This window comes from Trachinotus anak, unplaced genomic scaffold (genome assembly GCF_046630095.1).
Source record: "Trachinotus anak isolate AG129_WGS33_773 ecotype Australia unplaced genomic scaffold, CSIRO_AGI_Tana_v1 ptg000033l, whole genome shotgun sequence".
Taxonomy (NCBI): Eukaryota; Metazoa; Chordata; class Actinopteri; order Carangiformes; family Carangidae; genus Trachinotus; species Trachinotus anak.
In genome coordinates this window covers 1,120,193-1,136,375 of record NW_027273884.1, presented here as the reverse complement: position 1 = coordinate 1,136,375, position 16,183 = coordinate 1,120,193, and the positions used below count along the sequence as shown (strand labels likewise).

General features: G+C 39.7%; 1 protein-coding gene across 5 annotated transcripts in view; it reads left to right on the top strand.

Moving 5' to 3' along the window:
- The first annotated feature begins 1,895 nt into the window (after positions 1–1,895).
- The window catches only part of sntg2 (syntrophin, gamma 2), a 94,153-nt gene continuing 79,865 nt past the window's right edge, over positions 1,896–16,183 (top strand). For 2 of the 5 annotated variants that reach the window (XM_071471218.1, XM_071471215.1), the window contains exon 1: positions 1,901–3,294. In XM_071471218.1, the coding sequence (XP_071327319.1) occupies positions 3,226–3,294 (69 nt within the window). In that variant the 5' untranslated portion in view covers positions 1,901–3,225. Of the gene's footprint in view, positions 3,295–16,183 lie in introns of all 5 variants that reach the window. The other 3 variants (XM_071471219.1, XM_071471217.1, XM_071471220.1) reach the window with 2 other exon arrangements.

Genomic DNA, 16,183 nt, shown 5'->3' with positions numbered 1-16,183 from the left:
AAAAAGATTTCACTTACAGTACCAGACTCTATAATCAGGGCAGCGCCCAACTCTGGGTATTGTCCAAAAACCCAACTGAAAAGTTTTAGAAATGCATGACTTGTCAGAATTACAAGTTCTTCCCACCTGCGTCCTCTGGAGGAAGTCTTAAAGTTGAAAGTTAAAATTGGCTCCTGCAAGATATTCCCAGTTCACCCTCACAACCACCTGTTTCAGAATTTAGTGGGAACAAAAACAACACCAAGGAAACATGTGCATCACTAGTGTCAGTCACAGAGACAAATAAAGGTCAAAATGACAAATTCAGCAGAAACTGGCCCATCAGCAATGATTTTTGAATGAGGTAAAGATCCTAAGAAAACTACTTGTCAATATTTTCGGTGGAGTACTATTTTGAATAGCTGGAAGATTCCTAGAAACAGAGTATGCTATGTAAAACACAACCCCAAAAACCTGAACATTTTTAGATATATTATGAGAGAAAGACAGTCACTTTGATGCTTTGACAAAAGGTTTTCAAAGCTCCACTGAAGTTAAAGATGCAAGAGAAAGATCTAGAGCAATACGCTCGCAGCTGAGAGAGGGGCTGACAGAGCTTTAAAAATAACTGATTGATGGTCGGACATACGGAAGTCTATTTTTTTTTTTTCACAAAGTAAGACCAGACGCTAGAAGTACATCATACAGGAATATCATTTCCCTTCATGATAAGGGAATTCTGCAAGTTTGATTTCATATCAAGAAGTTACAACTGCTGAAATGCTGGGGGGGGGGGGGGGGATATAAAACATCTTACCACCTTATGAAGGTTTGGGGATCAGATTTAACAAGACTCAACTCAGATGCAGGAGCAGATGTTAGGGCAACAACAATATAAATATCAGAATATTAGAAACCTCTCATGACACAAGAAGATCTAAAGGGGTAATGTGTAGAAACTGCCAGTGGCTGAATGTGAGGAAAGAGTGGAGCACTGTTGCCAGGAGAGGAGGGGAGAGGAGCCTACTCCCTTTAACTATAACTCCATCCTCTCATGATCAACTGAGGCCAGACTGGGCACTACAGTGACTCGGGGCACTGAAGGGGTCACGCTAAAGACCACTAATTGTCATTTTTACACTTCAATTCATGAAATATAATATTTGGTGAGCTGTGAAGTTCTTGGTGGGTAGATTTTGTTACCTTAGTGGCTGGTTAGCTTAATGTGCTGTGTTGAAGGTTTTTCCCAAAGTAAAAAATTCATGGCCTTATTTCTTCTTGTTTTGAGGAGGGCTCAGAGTAAAGCTGCCATTATTTTTGTCCTAAAGTCCTTAAATCAAGCAGAAAATGGCCAGGTCAGAGGGAGCAAACAAAATCACTGGGTCAAAGAAGCAACCAAACTGAATGCATTCAAATGACTTCTGGCACCACTGGATGAGACATTTTTAACGATCCTGTTGCAAAACAAAATCACCGAGGGGGGGGGGGCTTTATTTAAGAAGTTTATAAAGTGTGTTACATACAGTGCATTCAGAGAGATGCATGACTGTTCATTTTTTCACATTTTGTTATGTTGCAGCCTTGTAATAAAATAGAATAATAAAAACACCTTGACTGGAGTCCAGCCATGGTATATTCAATTGACTGGACATGATTTGGAAACACACACACCTGTCTATACAAGATCTCACAGCTGGCAATGCATATCAGAGCAAAAACCAAGACATGTGATGGAAGAAACTACCTGCAGAGCTCAGAGACAGGATTGTGTCAAGGCCCAAATCTGGGGAAGGCCACAAAAAAAAAAATCTGCTGCTCCCAAGAGCACAGTGGCCTCCATAATACTTAAACAGAAGAAGCGTTGAGCAACCAGAACTATTCCCAGAGCTGGCTGAAAGTCTCTGACTTTTGAGATTTCTTTTAAACATTAAAGGTTTTTTTTTTTTTTTTTTTTAACCTCTGCTCTGCCTGTAGAAATGTTTAAGTAACACCCAAGGACACATACTGAATTCAGAGTAGCCAAAAAAAGGTCGAGGGAGATTTTGCTGAGATCCATAACCAGTGCTAGGACATCATCTCGTCAGATTTTGCAGGAAAAATATAATTCCAGGAGTGGATGTGTGTCCCTGAAGTATGAAGCTATGAAGTGGGTTTCGTAACAATCAAACCTTTTCCAATCCTTTGATCATACCTTTTCATACTCTCTGATGATAGTGCTTTGCTGTAATGTAGTGCGCTGTAGCGACCCATTATTGTAACCGCCAGATATACATAAACCTCTAATCCTTAACATAAAAAATACAAAGGAAAAGCCTGTCACTAATTATAGACTTGTAGTCATACAAAGTGAAACCATCTCTCAGGCACTTCATGCACTTAGGTGTTTGAGAGTCTCTATTTACAACCTCTATAACTCCTGATAGAGTGGTGGTAATGGGAAGTTGTGCCATATGCTTTGCACAGACATTTCTATACCCCTAAAATCCAAAGTTAAATCTGAAGGTTGTAGGAGTCAGACAGGAGCATCGGTTCCCCTCAGGCCTGTGATAAGAAGTCAGTGTTAAGACTGGCTCAAATAATCATCTCTGACCCATCTCCCCTCCACCAGAAAAATGAGCAAGGCCCGCTCCCCTCGAGCTGTGCCTTGAAGTGTTCCCAAATGTCCACAGAAACTAACGCGTGCCAGCAGCCATTAAGATTGAACATGCTCAGGGAAGCTGGCAAGCTTAACCCGACCACAGATCTAGGAGCTCTAGTTAGCTCTGCACTGTTGTCGTTTTGTAATTCACTGATTGCCATGTACCCCACCACTACTATGCACCCGCCGCCACCTCTGGCGCTAATTAAAGACACGCAAATGATACATAGCCACGATTTGCGCCGATTAAACGCCACGATGCACCCAGAGTAGAAATATCAGTGAAGGGGTTAATGTCCCGTGGTTTGACGCAGGAATGGTTAATGGGAGGACAGGCGGCAGGTGGAGAGACATGCGGGGTGAGGAGCCGCCGTGTGCTGACGGTGAGGGCTGAGCCGCAGAAACACGCAGCGACCGCCGCCGCTCCTTAGTCTCTGCAGCGGGATCCAGGCAGTTTTTCCGCCCGACAGAGCGTCCAGGCATGGTTTCCCCGTCTGACCGCGTCGTTGAACGGGACGCCGGTGAATAACACTTGCGTGCAACTGCCGGATAAATGACTTGAAAAACTCTCGTCGAAGTCAGCGACAGGGAAAGCGGTTTTATGGGAGATGAATGTGACCGGGAAACAGCACCCTGAGCTGATCGAGCGACCCGCCTGCCTTCTGGTCCCAACTTCGGCAAGTAAACCTGTGCATTTCAGATGGATTTGCATGAACTTAAATCACTGATCAGTTTGTCCTATTCCCCTGAGATGTTCAGGGGCAGTTACACACCGGTCTGTTCTTTAATGTGCAGCCTGAACTCCAGACTTCCTTCGAAAAGACGGCTGTTTAGTGATCCTTATTTATAAACATGTGCCAAATCTCAGCTGGCTTTGACGTGCAAATCGTTTCCACATCAGTAGCAACATCTGCATTGTTCGGCTTACATTTGATAAAATGTGGCGCTCTCACGTGAACAAACTGAAAACTTTATAAATAGCATCCAGAAATAAGTTGTGTCCATCTTCAATGCAAATAACGGTACATGTGCCAGGGCAGGTTCAACTGATGTCAGGCTACAAGTTTAGAACAAATTTGGTTGAAACACGGCAGTGCATCGTGTATGATTCATCGTTATGTGTGTGCCGAAACCACCAGAAGACTATGCCAATTTCCTAAAGCCTATTTATCCTTTTTGTAAAATTCATGTAATGTGATAAATAATCAAGTACACATTGAATTACTAGATGTGTGACTGGAGGCTGGTGGGACGTTCCTTCATTGTGGTGAAACGGCGGGTTTTGGATGACTGTAGTTTGACAGGGTATAGCAGTTATGCCATACAGACACTCAAACACTAGATTTGCCATAGTTTCCAAGAGATTTGATTGACCAGTAACCTCTCTCTCTCTCTCTCTCTCTCTCTCTCTCTCTCTCTCTGTGTGTGTGTCTGTGATTAAAATATAAAACAGTGTGAGTGCCAGATTAATGTATTGCCAGGTTCTCAGCTATAATTCCTGTTCCTCAGTTATGTTATGTCTGTGCCATTATTTTCTCCTGTCAGACACAGACGTTTATGTACAGAGATTAGCTCTCTTCAGGGCTTCATACCTAATTGGGTGTTGTAGTTAGGCTACTTGAACAGGAAAACAAATGATTTTGACCTTTTTAACAGCCTTTCATATCTTCCACGTAGGCAGCTTAAAGGAAAATCCAACGCATATGACATCATATGTTGCCTAAAATTTAACAAGACACAGTCTAACCAGAAAGGCAGAAAATTACATATACATTACACTTGATGATGACGATTTGTTTTATTTGTTCGTATATGTCTTTCCATGGGCACCGTCCATTGTTTCCTTGTACCCTTAACTCATATGTTTCTATGTAGTTTTTAAGTTTTTAATCAGTTAACAGATCATCTTGGGCTAAATATAACCCATCATTTGCTGCATGCATTTCAACGGTCGGCCTGTTATTGCCTCCACTGGACACATAGCACCTTTAACTTCAGCGGCCCCTGGAGTCCTGCTTTGTGGGCACTTTCTCTTCACAAAGCATTTGCTTTTAAAACTGGATACCTGAGCCTCAAGGGACATTAGTCTGCAGCTTAATTCTGCTTAGAGTGTGTTCAGTTTTCACACATATCCCACTCTGCATTTACCACTGACTGATGGTTGAAATTACACAGTAAGCAGAGTTTTCTTGTTGCAACGGACTCTCCCACAAACACTGTTACGTCTGTCAGGCTTTCACTCCATCGTGCACATTTATGATCACCTGGTGTGCAATCTCAGGGTGTTCGGCACAGGCTTGATTGTGCCTCCACAGTAATTAAACTCGGGATTTTGCAGGTCCTTAAACAATTTTAAACAGGAAGGCTATGATGGTTTAAGCTTTAGGGCTGAATTAATGATAAAATTTGTGAAACATAATTGTTTTTTTTCACATGTAGTGTCCTATTTTATCTTATCACTGCATCCCTGACATTCTTGAATATTCCAGACCCACGTTTTGTAATACAAAATGCATTTATAGTGCTTTGCCAAATACTATCGGGCTTCATATCCCAGCACAATTTATTTCCTGGGACCCAGTTCCTACCAATTTACATCAACCCTCATAAACAGGTCATGTCAGCCTCGTCTCTTAATTACTTATTTTTGGAAATGACCTTCAGCTTCTAGAAAAGGTCTTTTAAAAAGCTTTCATTTTGCTTTCTGCGACAAGCAGATACACTGACTCCACTTCAGTGATTGGCAATCACTGATAAATAAGATGAAAGGGCTGGAGAGGCACTCCTCTATTTTTATTGTCACTATTGCACACTCAGTGCATATTAGTTGTCCTCTAATGATGAAGTTTCTGAATCCTGATTAGTGTGAAGATTCTCAGTATTCCAGGGCACAGAAGAAGTTAACCAAGAGGTAAATCAAAGGCAGCTTGCTGTTTATGCGTTTCAACATTTGTTAAGATACAGTAGACTGGTTCCTCCAATCCAAACAGGTCTGTGCCTGCAGTGTATGTGTGCATCGGTCTGGTTGTGTGCATGAATTGTATGTCATGGTATATTAGTGCTGTGATGGACAGGCAGGGTTGCAGTGTTTTCCTGTCTCCCTATGCTGGGAGAAACTAAAGCCCGTTCTTATTTGTTATGTGAAAACTTGAAAATGAACAATGTAAGTTTCTGGAGACATGATTATCATTAAAATGCTACAGAGGTTCTTCAGTTGCATCAGCTAATTCAAAATCTATTATATAAGCCTAAATGTAAATTCCTTTAGGATCTTGGTAACTACTAGCTAGTTTCAAATTAAAAAACCTCAGGGGAGCGGTTGTGTGTTGCTTGTAATGGTGGTGAGGTGATTTACATGGTGCACATTTGCAAAACCAACCAACAAATATTTAGAAGTGTTTTCTTTTGAAAAAAACATACAAAACAGAGTTTGAGTTGTGTCGCTTGTCAAAGTTAGGTTTTTGAGTGTGGAGTTGACTCATTGTTGCCCCTTGTGGCCGCTGATGAAGAAAACCACCCACTGCTACTGTGGTCCTCACCACCTGTCAAATGCCAGTGGGTGCCCTCCGGCCTCAGGGGGCAGTTTTGAGGCAATGACGGCTTAGTGCACAAAGAAGACAAACTTAGTTGAATAAGCAACACAAAGGTGGAATGTGTTAGCTAGTAAAGACTTAATTTAGTTTACTTGATTACTTTTTTAAGTATGCAAACATGTCACTGTAACATTAGCATTACAAGCTGTACAATAACGTCCACGTGTACAGTTTAAGATGGTAAATAATATATGGATGACTGTATAACTACACATTAAATCTTTTATTGGTATTAATTTGTATTATTTGGAGACATGGAGAAATATGGATATTAGAGTTAGTAGTATTCACACAGTTTAGAACGATTGGGAAATATTTGACTATGCATACCTGGCAGATGCTATCAGGTCATTTAGCTTAACATTATTAGCATTGTGTTGTTAAATTAGAGTTGTGTTATGTCATTTTTAAGAATGATAATTTAAGCTTTTATCATTTTTAACCTATTCAGACCTAAAGCGTCCTCTAAAAAAGGTTTCTAAAAGATTCTAAAACCTAAATACTGTTTGAAAACAACTTCATAAAACCTTTTGGGTTTTCTGAAAAACTTTATGTTCACTATAAGCTTTATTTCTCAGTCTCTGAAGCAGATAGGAACATGAAATGAAAGCCATTTGAGAGCTTAAACTTCTGGTTTTTATTGTAAATCATTGGCTTTGCCTTGGAAATTGTATATGGCTGGAAAAACAAGCACATTTGTGAATATTCTCAGTTCAGTTCAACTTTTTTTTCAAATGTTTATTTGTTTATTAAACATTCATGAACATAAGGGTAAAAGCAGTGATTAAAATAAAAGCCAAAGGTTTTAGTGACAGTGTTGCATCAGGTGAATCTTACAGCTGTTATCTGCTTCAGTGTTGCTCCCCTCGCTCAGGTCGTTAGCCATTCTCTGAGCCGAGAGTTTAAAAACCTTTTTCGCGCTGAAAACGCAGGAAAAAAAAATGAAACCCACTTCCCATGATGAATTTCAGCAAATCACCATGCATTTCATCGGTCACAGAACCTCTTTTTCTCTTAAGTCTAAACAGGTCATACGTCACTTGGTTCAGTAGCTATGCAACTGTTTCACTTGGAAGTTAATGGGTGTAAATATTTATTAACCACAAATCTCAAAGTAAGAACTAGTTTATGTCATGCAGCATATTTTGATTTATTATGCATAAATGTCCACTTAGGCTAAACTTACAAAGAGCTGGTGCAACTTGCTTGTTGCAAATTTAATTCCAGGATGTAACTTGCACTTAAATGAACCATGTGTTGACTATGTTACAGTTTCACAGAGCTCCTGAGAAGTAAGCATGACAGCTTCCTCTGTCAACGCAATGTGAGAAAATATGTTGAACAATACTGTCACTAAAATATTTAGAAAGGTTCAATCATTATTCACACTCAGCCTTACAGGACTGCGCTGACTGTTGGTGATATCGACTTGTTGGTCAACATAACATTTACAGAAGGAACAAGCAGCAAAGATGACCCAAAACTCTGATCACTACAAATGGGATTAAATAGAAGGGGATTCAGTATGATTGTCAGACAATCAAACTTTGGCTCGGCCCCTTTTAAAAGCATCAAAAAAAAAAGTGACATGCATGTCATATAAAATTTCCAGCCCCCTGTGGTCACACGCCTCAGGGTTTGTCTTGGCAGGAGCTGCAGAAGCATAATTAAACCCCAGTGGAGTGTGAAAGTTGATGCTTTTGTATTCAGTAAGTCAATCATATTTTAACCAAATCACTCCTGTTGGAGCATGAACATGTATTCTCTTTAGCTTTTCATTTTCCTGGAGATTCTCAGGTAATTGGAGGGGACACTAAACAGTCAGCCTTTATATTATAAAAGTGAATTTCAGTTTCTTTAAAAAAAGGTTATATTTAGTCTCTTTCGTTGCCTGAGCAATATTCAATTTTCCTCCTGTCACTGGAGTCAGGCTCCTCAAAGTGAATAGTGTAATTTAATGACCCTGGAGTAAGAATGCAAACACGTGGCACATACTGCTTGACCCTTTCAAGAATTTCTTCTTCATGCTGTGTTAAATGTGTAATAATACTGTACAAAACTGTACAGTACAAATCATTATATCTAGATATAATTTCCTGTCAGATGGCTCCACACTTTTACTTTAATCTCCTTATGGCATATGAACTAATGGCAGGAGGAGCCCATGAGAGTGGTGAAATGGGCCAAAGGGCAGGCTCCAGTGTTATATCATAAATTAGTCTTTTTTTTTTTTAAAGCTTATAATTAGTCTCTGTAGGAAGTGCAAAGATACATATATAATACAGTATTATGCACGGTCATATTCCATTATTCAGCTAACTACAAAACCAGGCTGTAATTAAAGTCTTAATTAGGTGGCATTTTAATTTTTAAAATATCAAGAGGATATGTGGTGTCATAAATCCTGATACATCAAAACAAGTTGTGCTGTCACTGTTAAGAACCTTTCTTGAAATGTTTCCTTAGCAAATAAAAGGAAACTCGTCCTCTGCATTATTAATACCCACAGCGTTTCATTAGCATTTTTATTTAGATTCAAGGCAGGAAACTTATGCATTTTAATGTCCCCATTCATTTCCAAGTGAGATATAAAGAAATCTGCCTTGTCCCTTCTACCAGCTGATAGTGGATTGTTGTGGACCCTTTTCTCACCACTTCAGACAGACAACTGCACTTAAAAAATGCACTAAAAGCAGTTGTTTGGTGTCTGAGGATGCGTGCTTGAAATGGGAATAAAATAATTTTAGAACTATAAACAGTCAAGCATTAGTTCCTAAAGTCAGCATTCACCTCAAATTACTCCTCCCGTAGTGTCACTGTAAGAACACTCAACCCCCCACTCAAACCACACTCCTAACTTTTACTGCATTTTTCAATCATGAAAAAGTGAGAGACAAAACAACATATGCATTACATTCTAATATCAAAAATAAAAGGTACATTTTTAGAAAATCAGAGTAGTAGTTATATCTCATACTTACCGAGCCACATGTGATAATCTCACACATGTTGGGTGGATTTGGGAAATGAAGATTATCACACAGTCGACCATGCTGGTGTTTGAGCAGTAAAGCTCTGTGAGACAAGCCTATTCAAACATTGAATATACAATGGAGAGGAAATACATCAAGTGGTTTGGATTTCCCACGGAACCACTCTGAGTGGAAGATTGAACAAGGATGAATGCGAAAGATGTATAATACCACATTTCAGTGAGTTTGGTGCACATGGGGAGAGCTCCATCCTGGCTACGGTTTATTGACCTTGCAAGATATTGACATACAGCGTGGTGCTGCATACAGAGGATTCACTGATGCATAGGGAAATTATCTACCTAATGCACATAAGGAAATTTACCTACAAGTGATTTAAAGCAGGATTTGTGACATAGAAACATCAAACAACCACATTTTCCATGAAGAACACAACTCCCACATCACTGCACACCTGGTTGCTTTCCTTCAAATCTCTTCTGTACATTTCTAGTGCATCCGTTCAGACAAATAGCCTATGTATTTCTCAATTGTTGATGAACATATAGAAAAGCTTTATCTAATTCTCAGTAGCCACATTTTTACATGAGAAACTTGATGTTATTTTTTAAGAACGATTCACTTTGAAGTCACAGTTTGACATATTAGGAAAGACTCTAATTTGCTCTCTTGCCAAGAGTTAGATGACAAGATGATACTCTTATGAAGCTACTGCCAGCAGCTGGCTAACTTATCTTAGCACAAGATTGGAAACAGGGTGAATGGCTCTGTCCAAATATGATAAAACACACCTCCCAGCAGCTCTAAAGCTCACAAATGAACATATTATACTTTGTATCTTTTGTTCAATCTGTACAAAGACCAAAGTGTAAAAATGGCAATGTGTGGTTTTATGAGCAGTCACTGTGCCCAGCCAAGAAACAGTCTGGCGCATGCACTCCATAACCACTTGTCATTTTTACACTTTGGTTTAATGCACAAATTAGATAAACAAGATTCTTTAAAACATGTCAATTAGGGAGTTAGAATGGAGCCAGACTATCAATCTTCTCATTTAAGTCTCTGCAACAAAGCAGGTAAGAATATTTCCCAAAACTAGTCATTGTTTTACCAACACTATTTTTTTAGATTTTATATGGAAGAACAAACAGAAAATGGCAAATCAGGGTTGTGAAAAAAGTAACCATTTGATCCATAAGAACATTAAAAAGGTTTATATTCTTCACATTATATATAAAACAGAAATAGCTACAGAACCTATTTGTGCTGCTTTATAATAACTCCAGTGTAACCAGTGTAATTCTGTGAAGAGTCACGCACTGTGTATTTACTGTACCACACTCTGAAACTGCTGCAGGTTTACCCAGCATGCCTGAGTCATAAGCTCCTGCTGTTTTCAGAAATACATTAGAGACAGATTGCGGCGACATGCTGCTGCATTGATGAACATAATCCATCAATGTAAATGAGATGACTGGTGACTTTTTCTTATACAACCTTATAAAAGGGCACAATCATTGTAGTGGCATTTAAAGTGGGTCTGATCTGTGGTGTCTGAATGTGAAGACAGTTTTTCATATTTAGTTTTACCTCTTTGTTGTTACCACTCCTGGGTAAGAGTGTGTCCTGACTGAAAGAAGTTCAGTTCCAGTAAATATGTTAATTAGCAGTGTGGTAAAGCCATGTTAGGAGAACTGACCAAAGTTGTCTCATTTAAAAGGAGTTGTAGAAGAAGTGGAGCTGTATCTCTGGGCTGTTTTTTAACAGATTTTTGGAAAATCTATTATTAATTATGAACCTTTTTTACTCTAAAGTTGCCATGCAGCTTTGTGTGTTGGTATTTTCAAACCAGAGGTAACCTTGCCACAGTTGGGCATAATTTGTCAAACCTGCGTGTTTGCAATTTATGAAATGTTGGCAAAAAATGCAAGCTCACAATTTGTAAAATATGTGCTTGCACTTTTGCTGTGGACCTGTCTGCATATCAGCTATTGCAAATAAATGAGAATATGCCCCTTTTGCATCTATTTCTTATAGTTGTTTCAAATACAGCAAATGCTTGAGCTTGAGTTTTTTTTAGATAATTAGGGATGAAAAATACTTCTTTAAAAAAATCCCAGGTACATTCAGACAATAAACTGACATTCCCGTGTAACTTTAACACTGTACATCCATAGCTATTTCAGTGCTGGCACAATCCTTGGATAACCCCAGGGTAGTTTTAAGTTGCTCAAAGAAGAGGACAAGCTGAATTCAGTGCTGGTTTTTATTCCTCCGCTCAGGCAACAGCCGTAGCCAGGGGCATTATGTTATCAGGGTGTTAGGGTTAGGTGATCAAACGCTCACTTGGACTCATGGATGAACTGATTAGAGTTTGATGGTCAAAGGTCAAGAGGGATCATCAGAGGGATTGTTGATAGCTTGTGTCTCAACCAATGTTAAGACGATATTTGGCTTGTTTTCCGATTAATGTATTCACTCATAGTCACCATTCATAGTATTAAACTAAAGTTGAATTTCATTTGCCCTGCCATAGTTTAACGTATATAACCACGTATAACCAATGCTTGCAACACCGAAGTGCGCGCACACACACATGCACACACTTTTACCAGCTGACTTTGTTAAGTTGTTGTCGTGTGTAGTTGCTGCGCTGTGATTTAACAGAGCAGAGGAGATCGATAGACAGTCACTAGTTTGGTTTTTTAGCTGCTGTTTGTCATAGTTGTAAAAAGAACTTAGAGAGAGAGAGAGAGAGAGAGAGAGAGAGAGAGAGAGAAGCCATAGCGGCCTCCTTTATGATCATATCGGCTACTGGCAATTTCACAGGGTGACGAAAGGTTGGTGGGACTATGGACAAGACTGCGCAAACCCTCGTGTAACTGCGGAGATTGGATATTATATATCGTTTGTGCTGCTGGGTTGAAGATGTGTGTGCGCTTTGTATAAGTCTGAACAAACATGCATGTGAACTACATTGGACAGGTGGAGGCACACAACCATGAGGCAGTAATTCTAGTTACATATATCCTCTCCTCTCAGTCTCAGTCTGATTTCTAAGTGTGAATATCTTTTAAAGGATCCAGATGAGAGCGCTCTGCTTGACAAAAGCTGTAATTGTGACACCTGCCTGCAAACGTTATCCAGTACTTGTCATACACACTGCTCAGCCTGTTTCCTTTTTGAAAAAAACATGTGGTGGTGCTGCTAATGCTGTATATCTAAATGTCTGAGCTTACTAGTTGACCACAATGAGACCATGAGTATCTAAAACTATGAGTAATTAATTGGCACAGTTTTTCTTGTCGGTGCATAGTTAACTGATTTAGACTGTTCAGGGTGTGGGCGAGGGTTTGATTTTTTTAATTTTTTTCAGCCCAGTCAATATTTCATACTCATTATCAACCTCTAGGTTCACATGGATGTGATTTTATTGTGCCTGGCCTGTAGTCAGAGAAAGAAAATTGTTAGTGATGTGTGGTTATGACCCAGAGACAGTTCCCCTGATCTAAACTCATGAATCATGGCTGAAACTGTATGAAATACATGATGAGGGTTTTGTTAATGTTAAACTGACCTGATGGAACTGAAGTCTGATTCACAGGGGCAGGGCATTCAGAAAGTGCTCACTCCATTTTTTCACATTTTGTTATGTTGTAGCCTTTTGCTAAAACCAAAAAACTAATTTTCCCTCATCAATCTTCACTCAATGCACCGTAATGTGAAAACAGAAATATCACAGTGACTTAAGTATTCAGAACCTTTGCTGTGATACTTGAAATTTGCCTCAGGTGCCTCATTTCTTGATCATCTTTGAGATGTGTCTGCACCTTGATTGGACTCTACCTATGGTAAATTCAACTGATTGGACATGATTTGGAAAGACACACACTTATAAGGTCTAACAGTTTGCAATGCATATGAGAGCAAAAACCAAGCCAGGAGGTGGAGGGAGCTGCCTGCAGAGCTCAGAGACAGGATTGTGTTGAGGCACAGATCTGGGGAAGGCTACAAAAAAAATTCTGCTGCATTTAACAACCATCACTGCACCACTCCACCGAGCTGGCCAGAGAGAAGCCTCTCCTCAGTGAAAGTGTGCAAAAAAAAAAAAAAAATCACCTAAAAGACTCTCAGACTGTCAGAAACAAGATTCTCTGGGCTGATGGAACAAAGATTTAACTGTTTTGGCCTCAATTCTAAACATCATGTTTGGAGGAAACCAGATGTGATAGTTTAGATAGACGGATAGTTTCTCTCATGTCCATGCAGGATCTCTGGAGCTCAGCCAACGGGTTCTTGATCACCTCACTTACCAAGACCCTTCTCTGTGCCTCAACACAATCCTGTCTGAGCTCTGCAGGCAGCTCCTTCCTCTTCATGGTTGGGTTTCTGCTCTGATCTGTCTCACACGTTAGCTGTGAGACCTTATATTGACAGGTGTGTGTCTTTCATGTTTAATCATGTTTGATTTAATTTACCACAAAAATGGTAACGTGAAATGAGCGGCACCTGAGCTAAATTTCAATCATCATAGTAAAGGGTCTGAATACTTATGTCAATGTAATAGTTTTTCTTTTTAATAAATTTACCAAGGCCAAAATTCTGTTTTCACTTTGCCATTATTCGATATTAAATACAAACTGGTGAGATATTTTTTTAGGCTGCAACATAATAAAATATGAAAAACTGGAGGGGTCTGAATACTTTCTAAATGCACTGCATGTGGATTATGTGGCTCTTTTCACGTTCCAGTTATTATTGACGTTGTGTGATTGATCTGGACAAAAAAAAATGTGAGCATCTGGAGAGTGCTGCACTGAGCTCAGGCTGCTGGCTGTGTCTGCGTATCACCAGTGTGCCTGTGTATGCGTTTCACATGACACTTATGTTGCTTTTTAAGGTTATCGGTGTCTGAAAAGTTTTATTCTGCTGCAGCCAAAGTGAAGTCAAATGTCAACTATCTCCACATCAGAAAGGAGAGATGGAGGCAGCAGAAAAGTCAGGGCTATTAAGATATGCAGGAGAAGCATGGTTTATTAAATCATTGTATTGAATAGAGAATTGAAGTCATGACGAAGCTAGCGAGTAGATTCTGTAACTCAGTACAATTTGTCATTCAACATGTCTTTCAATTGTCTTTCTGAAAACAAGACAAGTGTGTTCCTGGGGTTTACTTTCCACACTTGAAGACAAACCAGCTCCACTGCAGCAGTTGTTACAAGAAATTGAAACCTTTGTGAGTTCTAGGTTGAATCTCCGTTGTCTAAGAATTTGTGCTCTCTTTCATGCTCTCATTACAGACATGTCTGAGCTAACCATGTTCCCTTGACTCCTCAACTCGCTCATGAACTTGCCTCTTGAGTTGAACTGTAATGTTTGGCCCATGAATTCAGGGCTTTTGGGAAATGGTGTTCGCTAAAGGCACCCAAAAAGAACATGAAAATTGAATGAGCAACAATATTAAGACTGTTTTTCAAGAAACTAGCATCCTTATCTTAAGAAGTGAGTAACAAAACGGCATACTATTGAGATAGGGGATCTGTTCCAAGGCTGGTTTTACAAATGCTGTTTCAAATGTCAGTTGGATTTTGAATCAGGTTTTGCTACTTCTGGAACAGGATGCAGGTTTCACTTGTAGTTTTTTCTATTAATTCAAACAACCATTTGCAGAACAAAGCTGCAGTCACCCTATAAAGTGACATTTGCTTGTCTGATGTGAAACTGGTGAGTGCAGAAGATTGGTGACGTAGTGACTACTCAGAAGGCGAGTTGGTGAACTACGTGGTTGCCGTGCTAACCGTTAGCTCTAGATCTTTAGTCTCAATAGCTCTGGGCCCTCTGTTTTCTCTGAACTGTTCTGTTTACTACAGTTCACCATTTCACACTGTTCCGTTCAATATAACGTTATTAAAGAGAGAAATTAAAGCTCTCCAAGCTAATGAGCTTGCTAACCATCCATTAGCATGTTAGCTTAGCTTGGTTGCTCACGTGTCAGTTAGTTGTATCAATGACTCTCGCCTCATAACGCCATCTGCAAACCAGCTTTTATGAAGCAGCTTCAACAGCAGAGGTGAATTAAGTGTATTATGCAGCACAGCAAATAAGCCACAGTAGCTTCCTCTGTTTTGAAAACTCTGCCTCTGCGTCCCCTCAAAGGTACAAGATTATTTCGCCCCCTCTGAGTACAGTAATTCCTTTGGAATGAACAGATTTTTGTTGTTTTAAATCCTGGTGTGTCCAGGCCATCTGAAGTCAATAAATGGCTAATGTACAGTAAAAACCAATGTACTATGCCAGAGAAAGCTTATAGCAGACAGTGCACTAATAATTCAGACAACCTGATTTCTCTGTAGCGAAGGGAAAGAAGCCACATCCATGCATGCAGATTTAATTTGAACATTAAGTGGGCGGTCTCAGGGTCCTCGCCCAGAAAATTCTGAGCGTCTTTTCTGCATCAATTAATGGTGGAAATGTTTTTATTAATGTAAAGGAAAACACAAAGATCCGTGTAGTCCTGTCCCCCCAAAAATCGACATCTTTGGCCACATCTAAATTGATATTTAACACCTTATCAGTGCGCAATTCAACTACACCAACGACAAAAATATGGACCACGATAAAACAAACCTGACAATCTCTCTTAAACTCAGGGTCTGCTCTGTCTCTGTCTTTTGTGCTGCCTGTCCTGTTTCCTGTGCTGAAAGTACCTCTGCATCTTGCTGCCTGGACATCTTCACCTTTCACCTTCCTGGCTGAAGAAGTATTGGATTCTCCTGTGAACTGACACTAAACATATCAAATGTGCAATATAGAAGAAAATAACTTTTTTATTCTGACTTCACCCACTTTAGACATGTATGCCTTTTTCCATCTATATCATTCCCAGGCCTGGAAAACACTTTAAAAGCTCAAGCTATTTCCATGACCATGAGAATCCTAACAATAGTAGGCCCATACAAACTCTTACTGACTCTCTCTAC